The sequence below is a fragment of the Trypanosoma cruzi genome, genomic scaffold, assembly GCF_000209065.1.
Source record: "Trypanosoma cruzi strain CL Brener 1047053516599 genomic scaffold, whole genome shotgun sequence".
In the NCBI taxonomy this organism is placed as follows: Eukaryota; Euglenozoa; class Kinetoplastea; order Trypanosomatida; family Trypanosomatidae; genus Trypanosoma; species Trypanosoma cruzi.
Genome location: NW_001849303.1, coordinates 19,424 through 32,319, shown reverse-complemented (window position 1 = coordinate 32,319; position 12,896 = coordinate 19,424). Strand labels below are relative to the sequence as shown.

General features: G+C 48.1%; 8 protein-coding genes across 8 annotated transcripts, besides 30 other annotated features; all 8 read left to right on the top strand.

The window, feature by feature from the left end:
• Positions 1–222, top strand: Tc00.1047053503653.104 (hypothetical protein, conserved; the record flags this gene model as incomplete). Its single annotated transcript, XM_802318.1, has 1 exon — positions 1–222. A coding segment is annotated over one exon (222 nt), but the record flags the coding sequence as incomplete, so codon positions are not given.
• Positions 1–12,896: a sequence feature (heterozygous, Esmeraldo-like haplotype).
• Positions 309–337: a microsatellite.
• Positions 395–415: a microsatellite.
• Positions 581–1,759, top strand: Tc00.1047053503653.90 (hypothetical protein, conserved; the record flags this gene model as incomplete). Its single annotated transcript, XM_802316.1, has 1 exon — positions 581–1,759. The coding sequence occupies one exon, from the start codon at positions 581–583 to the stop codon at positions 1,757–1,759; it is 1,179 nt and encodes a 392-aa protein (XP_807409.1).
• Positions 1,796–1,828: a microsatellite.
• Positions 1,941–1,982: a sequence feature (A-rich).
• Positions 2,093–2,677, top strand: Tc00.1047053503653.70 (hypothetical protein, conserved; the record flags this gene model as incomplete). Its single annotated transcript, XM_802315.1, has 1 exon — positions 2,093–2,677. The coding sequence occupies one exon, from the start codon at positions 2,093–2,095 to the stop codon at positions 2,675–2,677; it is 585 nt and encodes a 194-aa protein (XP_807408.1).
• Positions 2,704–2,741: a microsatellite.
• On the top strand, positions 2,842–3,786 carry Tc00.1047053503653.60 (cytochrome b-domain protein, putative; the record flags this gene model as incomplete). Its single annotated transcript, XM_802314.1, has 1 exon — positions 2,842–3,786. One exon carries the CDS (start codon positions 2,842–2,844, stop codon positions 3,784–3,786), a length of 945 nt encoding a protein of 314 aa, XP_807407.1.
• Positions 3,069–3,091: a microsatellite.
• Positions 3,915–3,965: a microsatellite.
• Positions 4,075–4,104: a microsatellite.
• Positions 4,144–4,164: a sequence feature (AT_rich).
• Positions 4,197–4,233: a microsatellite.
• Positions 4,363–4,388: a microsatellite.
• Positions 4,436–4,466: a sequence feature (AT_rich).
• Positions 4,497–4,518: a sequence feature (AT_rich).
• Positions 4,632–4,658: a microsatellite.
• Positions 4,696–4,715: a microsatellite.
• Positions 4,766–4,800: a microsatellite.
• Positions 5,009–5,029: a microsatellite.
• Tc00.1047053503653.50 (histone deacetylase, putative) lies at positions 5,174–7,159 on the top strand (the record flags this gene model as incomplete). Its single annotated transcript, XM_802313.1, has 1 exon — positions 5,174–7,159. The coding sequence occupies one exon, from the start codon at positions 5,174–5,176 to the stop codon at positions 7,157–7,159; it is 1,986 nt and encodes a 661-aa protein (XP_807406.1).
• Positions 6,261–6,301: a microsatellite.
• Positions 6,510–6,559: a microsatellite.
• Positions 7,244–7,302: a microsatellite.
• Positions 7,600–7,621: a microsatellite.
• Positions 8,580–8,603: a microsatellite.
• Tc00.1047053503653.30 (ribosomal RNA processing protein 41B, putative) lies at positions 9,383–10,237 on the top strand (the record flags this gene model as incomplete). Its single annotated transcript, XM_802312.1, has 1 exon — positions 9,383–10,237. The coding sequence occupies one exon, from the start codon at positions 9,383–9,385 to the stop codon at positions 10,235–10,237; it is 855 nt and encodes a 284-aa protein (XP_807405.1).
• Positions 10,553–10,575: a sequence feature (AT_rich).
• On the top strand, positions 10,651–11,841 carry Tc00.1047053503653.20 (hypothetical protein, conserved; the record flags this gene model as incomplete). Its single annotated transcript, XM_802311.1, has 1 exon — positions 10,651–11,841. The coding sequence occupies one exon, from the start codon at positions 10,651–10,653 to the stop codon at positions 11,839–11,841; it is 1,191 nt and encodes a 396-aa protein (XP_807404.1).
• Positions 10,685–10,708: a microsatellite.
• Positions 11,859–11,909: a sequence feature (A-rich).
• Positions 11,954–11,998: a microsatellite.
• Positions 12,024–12,070: a sequence feature (A-rich).
• Positions 12,165–12,206: a microsatellite.
• Positions 12,370–12,393: a microsatellite.
• Tc00.1047053503653.9 (hypothetical protein, conserved) lies at positions 12,587–12,896 on the top strand (the record flags this gene model as incomplete). Its single annotated transcript, XM_802317.1, has 1 exon — positions 12,587–12,896. A coding segment is annotated over one exon (310 nt), but the record flags the coding sequence as incomplete, so codon positions are not given.

Genomic DNA, 12,896 nt, shown 5'->3' with positions numbered 1-12,896 from the left:
GCGGATGAGCCCCTGCGGAGCCGCCACTGCGGTTTCACAGAGGAGGAGTGGCTGTCGCGATGGCTGGACGAGTCGTCTGTCGTGTTGCACATGGGGCGTGGTGTATTTGAGCATCAACTTGAGCTCCTGCTGCGCACGACATCACGCACGCAGGGGACACAGTGCGAAGAGGAGAGCTGTGGAAAATCGCCGGCCCTGCAATGTTTTGTCTCCGTTGCCTGATGGACTTTTTCTTCATGAAGCCCCGTTGGTGTTGAGGGAAAAGATGGACAAATAAAATAAATGGAGAGGACAGTAGTTGGGTGGCCTTCTTTTTTTTTTTTTCTTTTTTCTTTTTGGGTGCTGCTGGAAATGGTGATGATGCGGCGTTTTTATTCTGCGAACGGTGTCACCGATTATTATTATTATTATTATTTTTTTCACTTCTTATATTCTGTTTATTTTTTTGATTTGCTGACGCCGCGGTAGGGTGTGCGCACGACACCCCGGCGCAGAGGGCTTTAACGTGTATGTGTAGGGACTTCTTTGGGAGGCATTACTCTGTAGAATATAAGACGTTGGAGACGTGTAGGCTTTCTTCATGCCAAAGGCGTTTAAAGTGAGGAATGAGGCATCCCGCATTGCTATTGTTGAGTTTCTTGTGGATAAACGTGTGCGCTTCTTAGAGTACCTGTGCTCCTTACATCAGGACGAAGTGCTATGGATGGGGACCGTGCGTCTCACACGATCGGATGTTGTGCGTTCTTTTCGAGGTTCTGGGAATTCTCACGGGGAATGGGGTGGCACCACTGAGTACCGCCTGCGTTCTACAGAATCCATTGATATGCAGACGTCTTCTGCATCTGGACACGAACATACAGAGGACGTTGTTGTTTCGGTAGGACCCGTTGCTGGCGTACCGTACACTGTACCTGCGTCTTGGCTGTCAACCCGCATGCCATGCTACGTCTGTCTTGCCATTTCACTTGCGGATATATTGCATATTCCACTTTCCGTGTTTGACTTTGTGGATTGTGTGTATGCCATGTTACTGGAGATGGATGTACGTTTTGCCTCTGGGGCCACTGCAAAGGCTCTTGCGCTGCGTAATTTACGTAGCCATCGACAACAACATCATTTTCAACAACACACAGCATTCTCAACAGAGTCCATGCCGTTTTTTGGCGGGGAGCATAGCAATAGTACCGGTAATACGAATAGTGGTGGGGTTATAATGGGGGCTGTGGGCGGTGGTTTTTTCACGATGGGCGCCTCCGATGTCGAAACCTCTGTCAAGTACCTTTATCTAAATCTTGAGCATCGTGCCTACATGACGCCGGCGGAAGTGCGTTACGAGGAAGTGATTATTCCCTTGTGCTCATTGCTTAAACTTACATACCGACGGCTGGGTGATTATGATGTGGCAAGGAATGAAGAAAGCGTGAAACGGATTTTGTCTATTGATCGCCGTTTACAACACATGTTTTTTTCTGCAATCAGTAAAGAATTGGGAAAAATTGCGCGTGGCAAGTTGTTGCAACAGACTTTGTTGTTGTCTACCAGTGGCCTCTTTCTCGGCCTTGGGGGGAGTACGCATGATAACACAACGGGCCTTCTGCGTGGCTTACTGGGGCTCTCTGCCGGCGCAGTTGTCCCTGCAATGGCGGCAGCTCGGAGCAGCACGACGAGTGGCAGTGTGAAACGTGGCATGCCAGACATGTTTCTAGTGGACTCGGAGGACGAGTTGGAGGAGGAAGAAGAGGAAGACGATGAAGTGTAAGCGTATCTACACATTTTATACAACATGTCTGGTGATATAAATAAATAAATATAAATAAATAAATATATATTCATCTTTGCTTTCAAACACAAAACGAATCGGCGGCATTCACATGCCCCGGTGGGGTAGAGGAGCCTTCAAGGAATTGTTTGCTTTTGTCCTCAATGTACCTTTTATTGACTTCTTTTCTTTCTCTCTCTTTTTTTTTTTTTTTCTTCTATTTATCAAAAATGGACTTAAAGAAGTCTCACTCTCTTTTTCTTTTTCCCGCTGTGTGTGTGTGCGTTTGTGAATATCGCTTGAATTTACTTTTGGTGCCCATTCCGCATCGAAATGGCACCCCCATTACTTGCGGTACGGCAGTTTACATTTCGTCATGAATTGCCATGCACGGAGGACCAAGTTGGCACCGGGAACTGTGAGGCCAATAAAAATTTAGAAGCCACGACGGCGATTCCGATTGCACGTGTCACTGTGCAGGTGTTGTCATTCAACCGCCGCTGCTTTTGGGTGCACCTCTCGGAGTCACGGGAGAGCAGCGATGCGCCGCCACCGCCGTTTGGTCCATGTGCGGTTGCCTTTGATGGGGTGGCGGCGGATGCCACTTCCTCCATTCTCATCGATGATGCCCCGCTGGCCGTACACGATCAAGATGGAGAGTCCGGGGCAGGGGCACCAAATCCGCATGTGGCTCTTGCACAAAGTCTTTCCCAGCGTCTTGCACATCGCCTGAAGAAGGAGTGTGCATCACCGGGTGTTGCCGTCTACGTCGCATGCGGATTTGCTGGGGAAAAGGTGGAACTGTGGGGTACACCCGCGGGGTCTTCCTTTGATGTCACGATGCGGTTTGGTGCCGCACTCTTTTCTTGTGTGTTGGAACTTATCCGTGAGGAGGTTTTGTCCAAATCAAAGGCATAATGTTTCCTTAACGAGTCTTGAGATGCAAAAAAACAGAAAAAAAAAAACAAAAAACAAAATAAAATAGGGAAGATAAGGAAGGAGGGACGACGTCTTATTATTCTTATCAACTTTTCCCTTTTTTTTTTTTTTTTTTCGGGGGAGAGAGACGCTGTTGTTTTGGCATGTGGTGGACAATTTGTTTGGATGTCGTGAATACGGCGAGGTCAAATGGTTTTTATTGGGCTTGCCGCTGTTATTTCTTTTTTGATTTCCAATTGGCAGAATGCCAATATATATGTATCTCTCTCTGTCTCTCTGTCTCTCTTTTTATGGATTTAATTGCGGTTGACATCTGGTGCCTGTTGGGGAGAGGGGAAGGGAGGGGGAGAATAGGAAGGAAGACATCTCTTTATTATTATTATTATTATTATTTTTGGTTGTTGTTGCTGCACGGAATGCCTGGGGGAGTTTACACAATTGCGGAGGTGGCAAAACATGCCGTAAAGAAGGACGGCTGGTTGATCATCAACAACGATGTCTACAACGTCTCTAAATTTTATGATGATCACCCGGGCGGCAGGGACGTGCTGTTGAATCTTATTGGCGCGGACGCCACGGATGCCTTTGAGGCGGTGCAGCACAGCGACGCTGCAAAGAGACTGCTGGCGGGCTTAAAGATTGGTACATTGGCGCAGGCGGATGCAAAGAAGTACATGCGGCTTAACGATGTCAAGGAGAGGCAGAGGAGGGCAACAGAGAAGACGGCATGTTGGCTGGTCATTGCAAACAAAGTCTACGACTTGACGTCATTTACGGAGCTTCATCCCGGCGGCCGCGAAGTGCTTCTCTGTGAGGCCGGAACCGACGCCACACTGGCGCATGAGAAAATTGGTCACAGTGAACAGGCAAAAGAAATGATGAAATCGTATGTGGTTGCAGAGTTACACCCCGATGACAGAGGATCCACCACAGCCACCGCGAAAGAGTCTCTGGAGAAAAATTCAAACTCGGTCTATACCCGCGCGAAGGATACATCCGTGCGTGATTTTGTTTTGGCTCAAATTCAATTGATGGTATTTCTTTTGTTGGGGATCGTGGCTGTTGGGTTTGCGCTGGTTTACGTTTGAAAAAAAAAAACAGATGTGCGTGCAGGTTTGAGGTGGGAAGGGGGAGGATTTGTTAATTGGTCGGGACCACATCCTCATTGAAGCATACATAAATACACATACACATACATAAATGATTACTATTATAATTATTTATGTTGTTATTTTTTATTTTATTTATTTATTTTTTATTTTTATTTGGACGAATCGATATATTTAATGCCTTTTTCCCCTCAGCCCCCACTCCCCTCACTTCGTACCTTTTATAAGTGCAAGAAAATTGGAGTGGATGAGGAGGAAGCATGAAAAATTATTATTATTATTATTATTATTATTATTGTGTCTGTGTGTGTGTGTGACAATGAATTGTTGTGATGGTTATTTATTTATTTTATTTTACTCTTTATTTTTTCTCTCACTCTCTCTCCTTCTCTGTCTGTCTGTCTGTCTGTCTGTCTGTGTGTGTGTGAGCTTCCTTCTTTTGAAAATATTTCCAACGCCTACCTCCAAAAAAAATATGCGAGAACAAAGTGCAAGGAGGCAACATGTCGCAATGAAGTAATATGTATATATATATATGTATGTATTATTGGTTTCTTTTATTTTTATTTTTATTCTTTTTTGATGTATTGAGGGTATTGACATGTGGGTTAGGGTTATGACTGCCACCTTTTTAAATATTTTTTTTTTTTTTTTTTTATGATCCCGTCAATTTTAGCAGATGACATGTGATTTTATTTTATTTTTTTTAATGGGTGTATGACTGTCCGTCACATGTTCAATTATAAATGTTGAAGGGATATTTTAGTTCTGTGCGTGGGTGGTGGTGGGGGGCGCGTATTGACGATACAAGTGGAGTTGAATTTAAACAAACAAACAAACAAACAAAAAAAAGGAATTTATTTTATTTTATTGATTGGATATGCGAGGAAAAAAAAAAAAAAAAAAAAGGGCCCCCCGCTCATTCCACGAGGGAGACGATTTGGATGGCGGGTGCCTTTTTTTTTTTTTTTTCTTTTCACTTTCTTCTCTTTTAATGCGGACACGAAGAATTGGTGACGAGGGGTGCAGAGTGCATCGAATGCATTTCGTTGGGGGTCGGATGGATGTTCATTGAGTGGCAACCGCCACCACCACCATTTTGTGTGAGGGATGGGGATGCGTGTGTCTTCTTCTTCCCGTTCCCTTTTTTTTTTTTGTGTGTGTGACGTCTCGCCATTCTGCTGTCATCTTCACATGTTGCTTTTTTTTTTTTTTTTTTTTTGTGCGTGTACGTGAAATTTCCCTTTTGGGCGTGCACGCATGCATCTACGCCGTCAAGATTTTACGTATTGGGCGCCTCTCGTATTTGCGTGACGGGGAACGAGAAGGAGAAAGCAGGCAGCGAGATAGAGGAGAGGGGGAGGGGATGCCAAAACGTTCACGTGCAAAAAAACGGGTGGGCCGGGATGCGAGGGCCAAGACGGAGCAGGTGAATGGCGCTTCAGAAGCGGTTGCCACGATCTGCAAGGTGGGTCTTGAAACGTACATTAGAAATTGGATGTCGGAGGCCGATGGCGCACGTCCCCCTCCACCGTCATCCCTGCCGTCCCTCACATCGCTCCCAACCATTCTTGACGTGATGATGGGCATGTCTTCTCCCTCGACTCCGGAAGAGGGGGCAATGAATGCCACGGGACCGGATGCCAAACAGAAGGAGGGTAGAATCGGGCGATCCGCGGAGGGAACAGGTGTCGTGTATGACGACGTGATGTTGCAGCACGAGTCAACAGACCCAACGGACTACGAGCGTCCTGGAAGACTGAAGCGCACTTTAGAACATCTGCGCGCCATTGGTTTGCTGCAATGTTGCCGTCGCATCTCTCGTCATGTGGCACGTACAAAAGAACTCCGTCTTGTGCATTCCATTGCCCATATTGATAGTGTGGACCAACTAGAGGTTGCGGCGCTATTGCGTCATCCAGAGACTTCCTATAGTGTTGGGCAAGATCTTTATGCAAACACCAGCACATCAAAGGCGGCTCGTATGGCGGTGGGGTGTGTCATAGCTGCGGCATTAAGTGTTGTCCGGGGTGAGGTAATGAATGCCTTTGCACTTGTACGCCCACCCGGGCATCACGCAGGTGTTAATGAGGCATCGGGGTTTTGTTTTTTCAATAATGTGGCGGTCGCTGTCAGGGTGGCACAGCAAGAGTTGCGACAGCAGGGAATATCCGCGCCTCGTGCGCTGGTGTTTGACTGGGATGTTCATCACTGCGACGGAACGGAGAGTATATTTTACGAAGACCCCTCCGTGGTTGTTGTCTCGATCCACCAGCACGGTACGGGTCGTGGCCATGTGTTGCGTAAAGCCCCTACTGTATTTACCGACACCATCGATTTGGGCGCACTGGCCGCGCTGATGGAAGAGACAACCGGGGAGGAGGCTACTAGCAACGGTGGCAATGGCCACAACGCATCTGTAGGGAGGGACGATTGGCATCAGCATCAAACAAAGGAGGAGGAGAAAGAGGAGGAGGAGGAGGAGGAGGCGGAGAATGCTGAGAAGGTGCAGCGGCAGAATCCGCAATTATCACCAGAGGAGGAGGGGGACGGGTGGAAGAGGGCAGCTCGTCGAAAGCCAGTGGATTACGTCAAACTGGCGGCTGACTTGGAAGAAGACGATGAAGCCATTGCTAGAATGTTTGGTATCTCACCAGAGGATTTAAAGAAGTCATCATCGTCCTTCTCGATGAGCAAAAGCAGTGACGGTGGTGGTGGTGGTGGTGGTGGTGGTAGTAGTGGTGGTAGTGGTAGCAGGAGCTCAATTTCCCACTTTTCCTCCGCCCGTCTTGTGCAGAAGAATCTTCCGGGAGACACGGAGGGACTTTCTTTTGATGAAGACATAGACAACGATAAAGATGGCAAATTTTATCCGGGGACAGGTCATGTTGAGCGCGTGGGTGGCGATACGAGGGCCGAGGCGCGTGGAAAAAACATAAACATACCGTGGCCTACCCTTGGCATGGGCGACCTTGAATACTTGCAGGTGTTTCTTGACATTGTGGCGCCTGTTGTGAGGGAATATGAGCCGCATATCGTATTTCTTAGCTGCGGCTTTGATAGTGCTGCGGGTGATTTACTGGGGTCTATGTGTGTATCACCGTCTGGGTATTATCTCCTAACAAAAGCAGTTTCTGCGCTCTGTCCACATCTTGTTGTTGCGCTTGAGGGCGGTTATAATCTGTCTAATGTTGCGCGTTGCTCGGAGGCCGTTATGCGAGCCCTGCTGGAGAGCAGCGGGACGGCGCCTTTGCCCCGCAGTAGGATGTTGTGGTGCCAGACAGAAGAGCTTGTGAAGCGGGTACGCCAAACACATGAGGGCTACTGGCGCTGCTTTTCCCACCCTGAATGAGGACGTTGACGCGTGCGCGTGTGTATGCCTCATTGAAGGAGAGTAAATTCTAATGGGATAACAGATTGCCCACAGCACGAATCGAAAAAAAAAAAAAAAAAGAAAAAAACAAACAAACAAACAACAACAATAAAAAAAAAAAAGGAATGAGAAGATCCATCAATAATGCAATGAAGATGAATAAGAAGAAGGAGAATGAAGAAAGAAGATTATTATTGACAAGAAGATGAACATCAAATAAGAAGGGCGAAAGGGAGGTTGATCCGATGGATGGCACTGCAAGGGTGCGAGAGGGAACAAGGAGACGGCAGATAAAAAGGGAGTTAGGGTTAGGGACGCCGATACATTTTGGGCGTTGAGTGTGCGTCTGTGCGTGCTATCATGTTTTTCTGTCGTGTTCCCTCTTTCTCCCTATGAACATATCTCTCTCTCTCTCTCTCTGTGTGTGTGTGTGTGTGTGTGGAAAGAAGAAAATAAGGCATGTCGTCTCAACTTGAATTGGACATCTCCGGACATCCCATACCGTCTGGTGCATTCTTGAACGATGATGATGATGATGGTGTTGCGTTCAATCGGTGAATATATGTATATAAGTGATGATAATAAAAATAATTCATTTTCTCATTCTTTTATGCCGTTTTATGGCCTTCTACACTTTTGATGTTTTTCTATTCCTTCCTTCTCCGGGTGTATGGGAGGCGGTACGTGTAAATGAATATAAAATATAAATGAATCGAGAGGGGGGAGCGGGGAGGGAAAGGAGAGTTTGATAGAGGAGAGAGGGGGTGGATGGGAGGAGGGGGGATAAATGCCTCCTTCTCTCTCCCTCCCTTCTCCCATCACATTTATAAAGCATATATATATATAGATATAAAAGAATAGATTGGGGAAGAGCGCAGGGCCATCCACGTGACGGATATTTTTTTTTTCTTTCCGTTTTTCTTTTTGTGCCACCGACTACGGTTTGGGCACCACCGCAGCGCATCTGTTTTCTGACGGGCGTTGCAATGTTTTTCGCCTCGCATGGTGGATGCGTTGCACGAGTCGGTGTCGTAGTGAGGTGGGTTTATATGACTTGGGCGAAGGGTCGGGCGTTCGCTGCGCTTGTGCAGCAAAAGATGGCGGCAGTGTCTGTTGTGGCTCTCGGTGCGTTTCTCTAAGACACCTCAGTGCGCTGCATGCGTCTGAAGGTGCGGCGTCACACACCAGCCCCACGAGAGTTTCTTCCCAGAGGAGCTTCGAGACCCCCCGCATCGTTTTTCCGTCGACCACCGCCACGGAACGGAAGGGGTGCAAGTGTGACGTGTCGTTGTCCGGTGACTTGGCGGACGCCATCACGGCGAGTCGCGCAGCGGCTGAAAGCAAACAGGAGTTGGCGGGAGTTTAGATGCATTTGTCCTGGACATTTCTTCCGCGACTTTGCTGTTGCTGCTGCTGCTGCTGCCCTCAGAAGGGCGCTAGCGAAAGAGACGCCATGTTGGCGTCGATGTCCGTGGACGGGCGGTTTTTTTTTTCTTCATGCGCCCCATGATGCTGGTGGAATTGCCGCTCGTGCCGATTTTGCACGCATTCGTTGCAACCACCGCCACCGATGACGGCTGGTGTCAATTCTGCAAGCGCTATCAGAGAGTAACCAACGGGTGAAACACACACACACACACAAAGCGGTTCAGTTTGCACTTAACAGGCCGTATTTGGAGGTGGGCGGTGTTTTGCGGCTGCTGCAGGAGAGGTGGAGGGAGGAGGAACGACTGAACGGCGTTTCTTTCCAAAGACGGGGTGTTGTGGAGCCGCCCACGGGGAGGGAATTCTGCCGCATTGCTTGCAACATTTGCTGTAAGCCGGCAAACTGCATAGCAGCTGCTCGCAATTGCTGTGACCCTGCATTGCGGTCTGCCAAGGGGCTGTGGCGAGAAGCGATTGGAGGCGCCCATGCACGATTTTTTTAATTTGCACAACAGTGCGTTGCTGACGACCCTGACGGAAGGATGCACGTGTGCATTTCCGTGGTTTCTCCCCACTCCATGGTCGTTTATTTATCGTATGTGTTGGATGTATGGCTATTTCATTCCTTCCCCCCCGCCCCTTCGTTACGCTTCATGTCATCTTATTACAGGTCATGCGTGTTGAAGAATGATTTTTTTTCTTTCCTTGATTTGATTTGCTTTTACCGCACACGGACTGCCAGTGTATTTGTCTGCGTGAGGAGTGCCGTTTTAGCCGATGTCTAGAGCGTTGCTGCGGCGGGATGGTCGTGGGCATCGAGAGATGCGTGGAAAGGAGCTGCGGACCTCCGAGCTTACGCAGTTTGACGGCTCTGCCTGGTATTCGCAGGGTCTCACCACAGTCGTTGCCGCCGTCAACGGACCCGTGGCGGCGCGGCAAGAGGACTATCGCAAATGCAATGTGCAAGTTTATGTCAATCGCGCCGTTCGCATACCGCGCGCCGGCGGGACAGATCGGCTCTGCGTGGAGGAACAACGTCTGGAGCAGCAGCGCATGGATGCAGAAGTGGAGATGTTTCTTACCGCTTCCATTCAAGCCGTGGTGCGACTGGATCAGTTCCCGCGCTGCGTGCTCGAAGTTCACGTCACCATTTTGGCGGACGATGGCGCCCTTCTTTCTGTGGCGACAAATGCACTCATGTGCGCGCTCCTGGATGCCGGTGTTCCCTGTCGCACGACAGTTGCCGCCGTAACCATCGTCGCATTTGCGCCGGAGGACGGTTCTCCAGTAACCGCTCCAACAACAACAACAACAAAGGCAGCACCGGAGGCATCTTCTTTGTTGTCGTCCTCTTTGCCGTTGGCGCTGTTGCTTGACCCAACACGTGTAGAGGAGGTGGGCGACGGGGTGCGCACATGCGCCACAGCCACATTTGTGCTTTCGAACTCCGTGGATGGCAGCAATAATAGCAGTGGTGGCGTGTTGGTGAGTCAGCTGCAGACGTGTCCGCGGTCTTCGATGCATGGCGGAAGAATGTCGTCCAAGGATCTTGTTGGCATGGTTGCATTGGCAGAACGAGCGGCTGTCTCAATATTTTCGTTTTTTCGCAAGTGCAACGTGCCTCTGGAATAACGAGTTGCAGCAGACACACAAGGGAATAAAGAGAGGGAGTGAAAGGCTTTAATATAAAACGGCGGAAGGCCTTACGCGTAAACACTGAGGAACAACTTCTGCCGGTATGCGTTCTGGCAGGAGACATGGCGATCCATCACAAATGGGTATTGCTGGGTGTTTTACTTTGCTTTGTTGAATCCATTACATTTCTTTTTATTCTGTTGACGCTACGTCTTGTTTTTTTTTTTTCTTTTGCGTGTGTGTGGGGGGGGGGGGGACTGCAAGAAGTGTGGTGGGCTTTTGTGACTAGCAGGCAATTCGTACCATACAGGCATATATATATAATATATAATATACGCACACACACGTATTATAAGAGAACATAAAGCAAAGCGGGGGAAAAAAAAAGAGCAAATAAAGAGGGCCAAATTATGACTTCTCAGGAGAGAAACCCCTCGACCGCGACTGCCGCTGCTGCTGCTGCTGCTGTAGTAGTAGTGAGTAATGATGGAGCGGTTTCAGCGGTGGAGAACGATGCCATTTCTTCTAAGGGCGAGTCCGTACAGGCGGGCCTCGCACGTAAGGCCCAAGTGTACGCCCAGCTCGCTCCGTCGGCCGAACCCCTTGTGTTGTGCGCATCGGAACAGACATTAGACAAAATGCATCAAGTTGAGGCCTACAACAACGGTGACAACAATGAGAATGACGGAAAAGACGACGCCGTCACAAAACACACTTCTTCTCACGTAGAGGAGGCGGAGAAATTGTATGCAAAGGCGGAGGCAAGTGTAGCAAAAGGTCTTTCCAGGTGTATTGATTGGCTCCACGCACGGGATCTCTTTCACGAGGCCGGCGCCCTTTTCGCCACCGGCGGGCATGCGGATGCAGCCGCCAAGGCGTTCCTACACGCAGGTGTCATCACACAAGCGTTTAAGAGTGAGAGTGAAACGATACTGATGCTCTCGCTTGCGGCAGATAATTTGCAAGTGGTGCAGCCGGCCATTGCCGTGGATGTGTTGAATTTTCTTTCCAACGCGTTTTCAAAGAGCGGTCTTGTCATTCAGGCAGCGCGTTGCAAGCGGGACGCGGCGGAATTGTTGGATTACCGCCTCGAGATGCCGGTCCAGGCGGTCCAAACGTATAAAGAGGCGATGCAGCTGTTTGGGGACCGCAACGTCACAAAGTCTTTCACCCGCGGTTGCATGGAGCGGATCTCCGCGCTGACTGTCCTTCAGTTAAAATTTGTCGAGGCATCGGAGTTGTACATGGAAGAGGCGAAAATGGTACAGCGGTTTCTCCCCAAGACGAGGCAATTTCTTTATTCACTACTGTGCTTGCTTGCCAATGGCTTTGGCAGTGATGATCGCTACTTTGATGCACTTTACTACACACGTAAGAAGTTTGATGCCCTGCAGGAGGAGGAGAGGCATTTTCAACAAGGGAAGGAGTACACCCTCATGCGTCAACTCATTGACGCCAATGACCACGGCTCACTCAATGAATTTGACATTGCTGTGTTTACATATAAATCATGTGCAACGTTTAAGCCTGATATTGTCTTTGACATACTCATTGAACGGTGCCGTTCCAACCTTTACGAACATATGGAGCAATACATGTAAAACGTCTTCCCTTCAAATTTTTTTTTTTTTTTCTGTGGTTTCTTTCTTTCTCTTTTTGTTTGTTTGTTGTGTGGGAGGGGGAAGAGGGAAGGGGGCCCTTTTCTTATATTGGATATATATATATGTATATAGGTGTATAGGTGTATAGATGTACATAGCGACAACTCGGCATGATTGTGATATCTTTTCTTTATTTTGTCGTTTTTTTTTAGTTTTTTTCTTTTTTTTTGAAATTATTATTTTGCGGCTCTTTTTTAAAATTTCTGAGTCCCTCTCGAGATCCATCGTTGGCCGGACATGCACAATATGTAGGCACAAGGACACCCCCTCCCCCACCTCCCTCTCCCTCCCTCTACCCCCCCTCCGCATATCCATCGCCCTTTTCTTTTGCCGATGTTCATCTGTGCATGTATGTAAATATAAGCAACTAACTGTCTTTCTCTGTTTTGGTGGATTTATTTGCATGCATCTTTGAGATGCTGTCAGTCTTTTTTTTTTTTTTTTTTCTGCTGTATGAATGTATCAATCATATATATATATATATATATATATTCCACACTGACAGAGATGTATGCACGCATGTTGTACCGCTGCTTGCTTTCTGCGGAGTGGTGGACGGATTTGCGTGAATGTTCCCTCTTTCTTTTCTTTTTTATTTTTGTTGTTGTGACACCACGAATACCATTTGCTTTCTTTGGAGAGCAGTGAATCTCTTTTGTGTGTGTGTGTTTGAGCGGATATTTACATGACTCACGGTGACACTAGCGTCTTTGTGCGGGCAACACAGCAAAAGAGGGATACATTTTTGCGTGGTGGTACTGCTAGCCAGCGGTTTCTGCAGCAATATCGCAAGTACCCTTACCCAGTGCGCATGGCAGGACTTTTTTTGCTTGGCTTTGTTCTTGGTGGTGTGATTGAGACATTTGCGTGCAAGACACACATGTACGAGAGTGTTATGGCGAAGAAAGACATGCGTCGACATGAATTTGATGAGTTTGTTGCCGACTTTCGGGAGAATATGGAGCGATGGCAGCGGCAGGATATGATGCAACGAC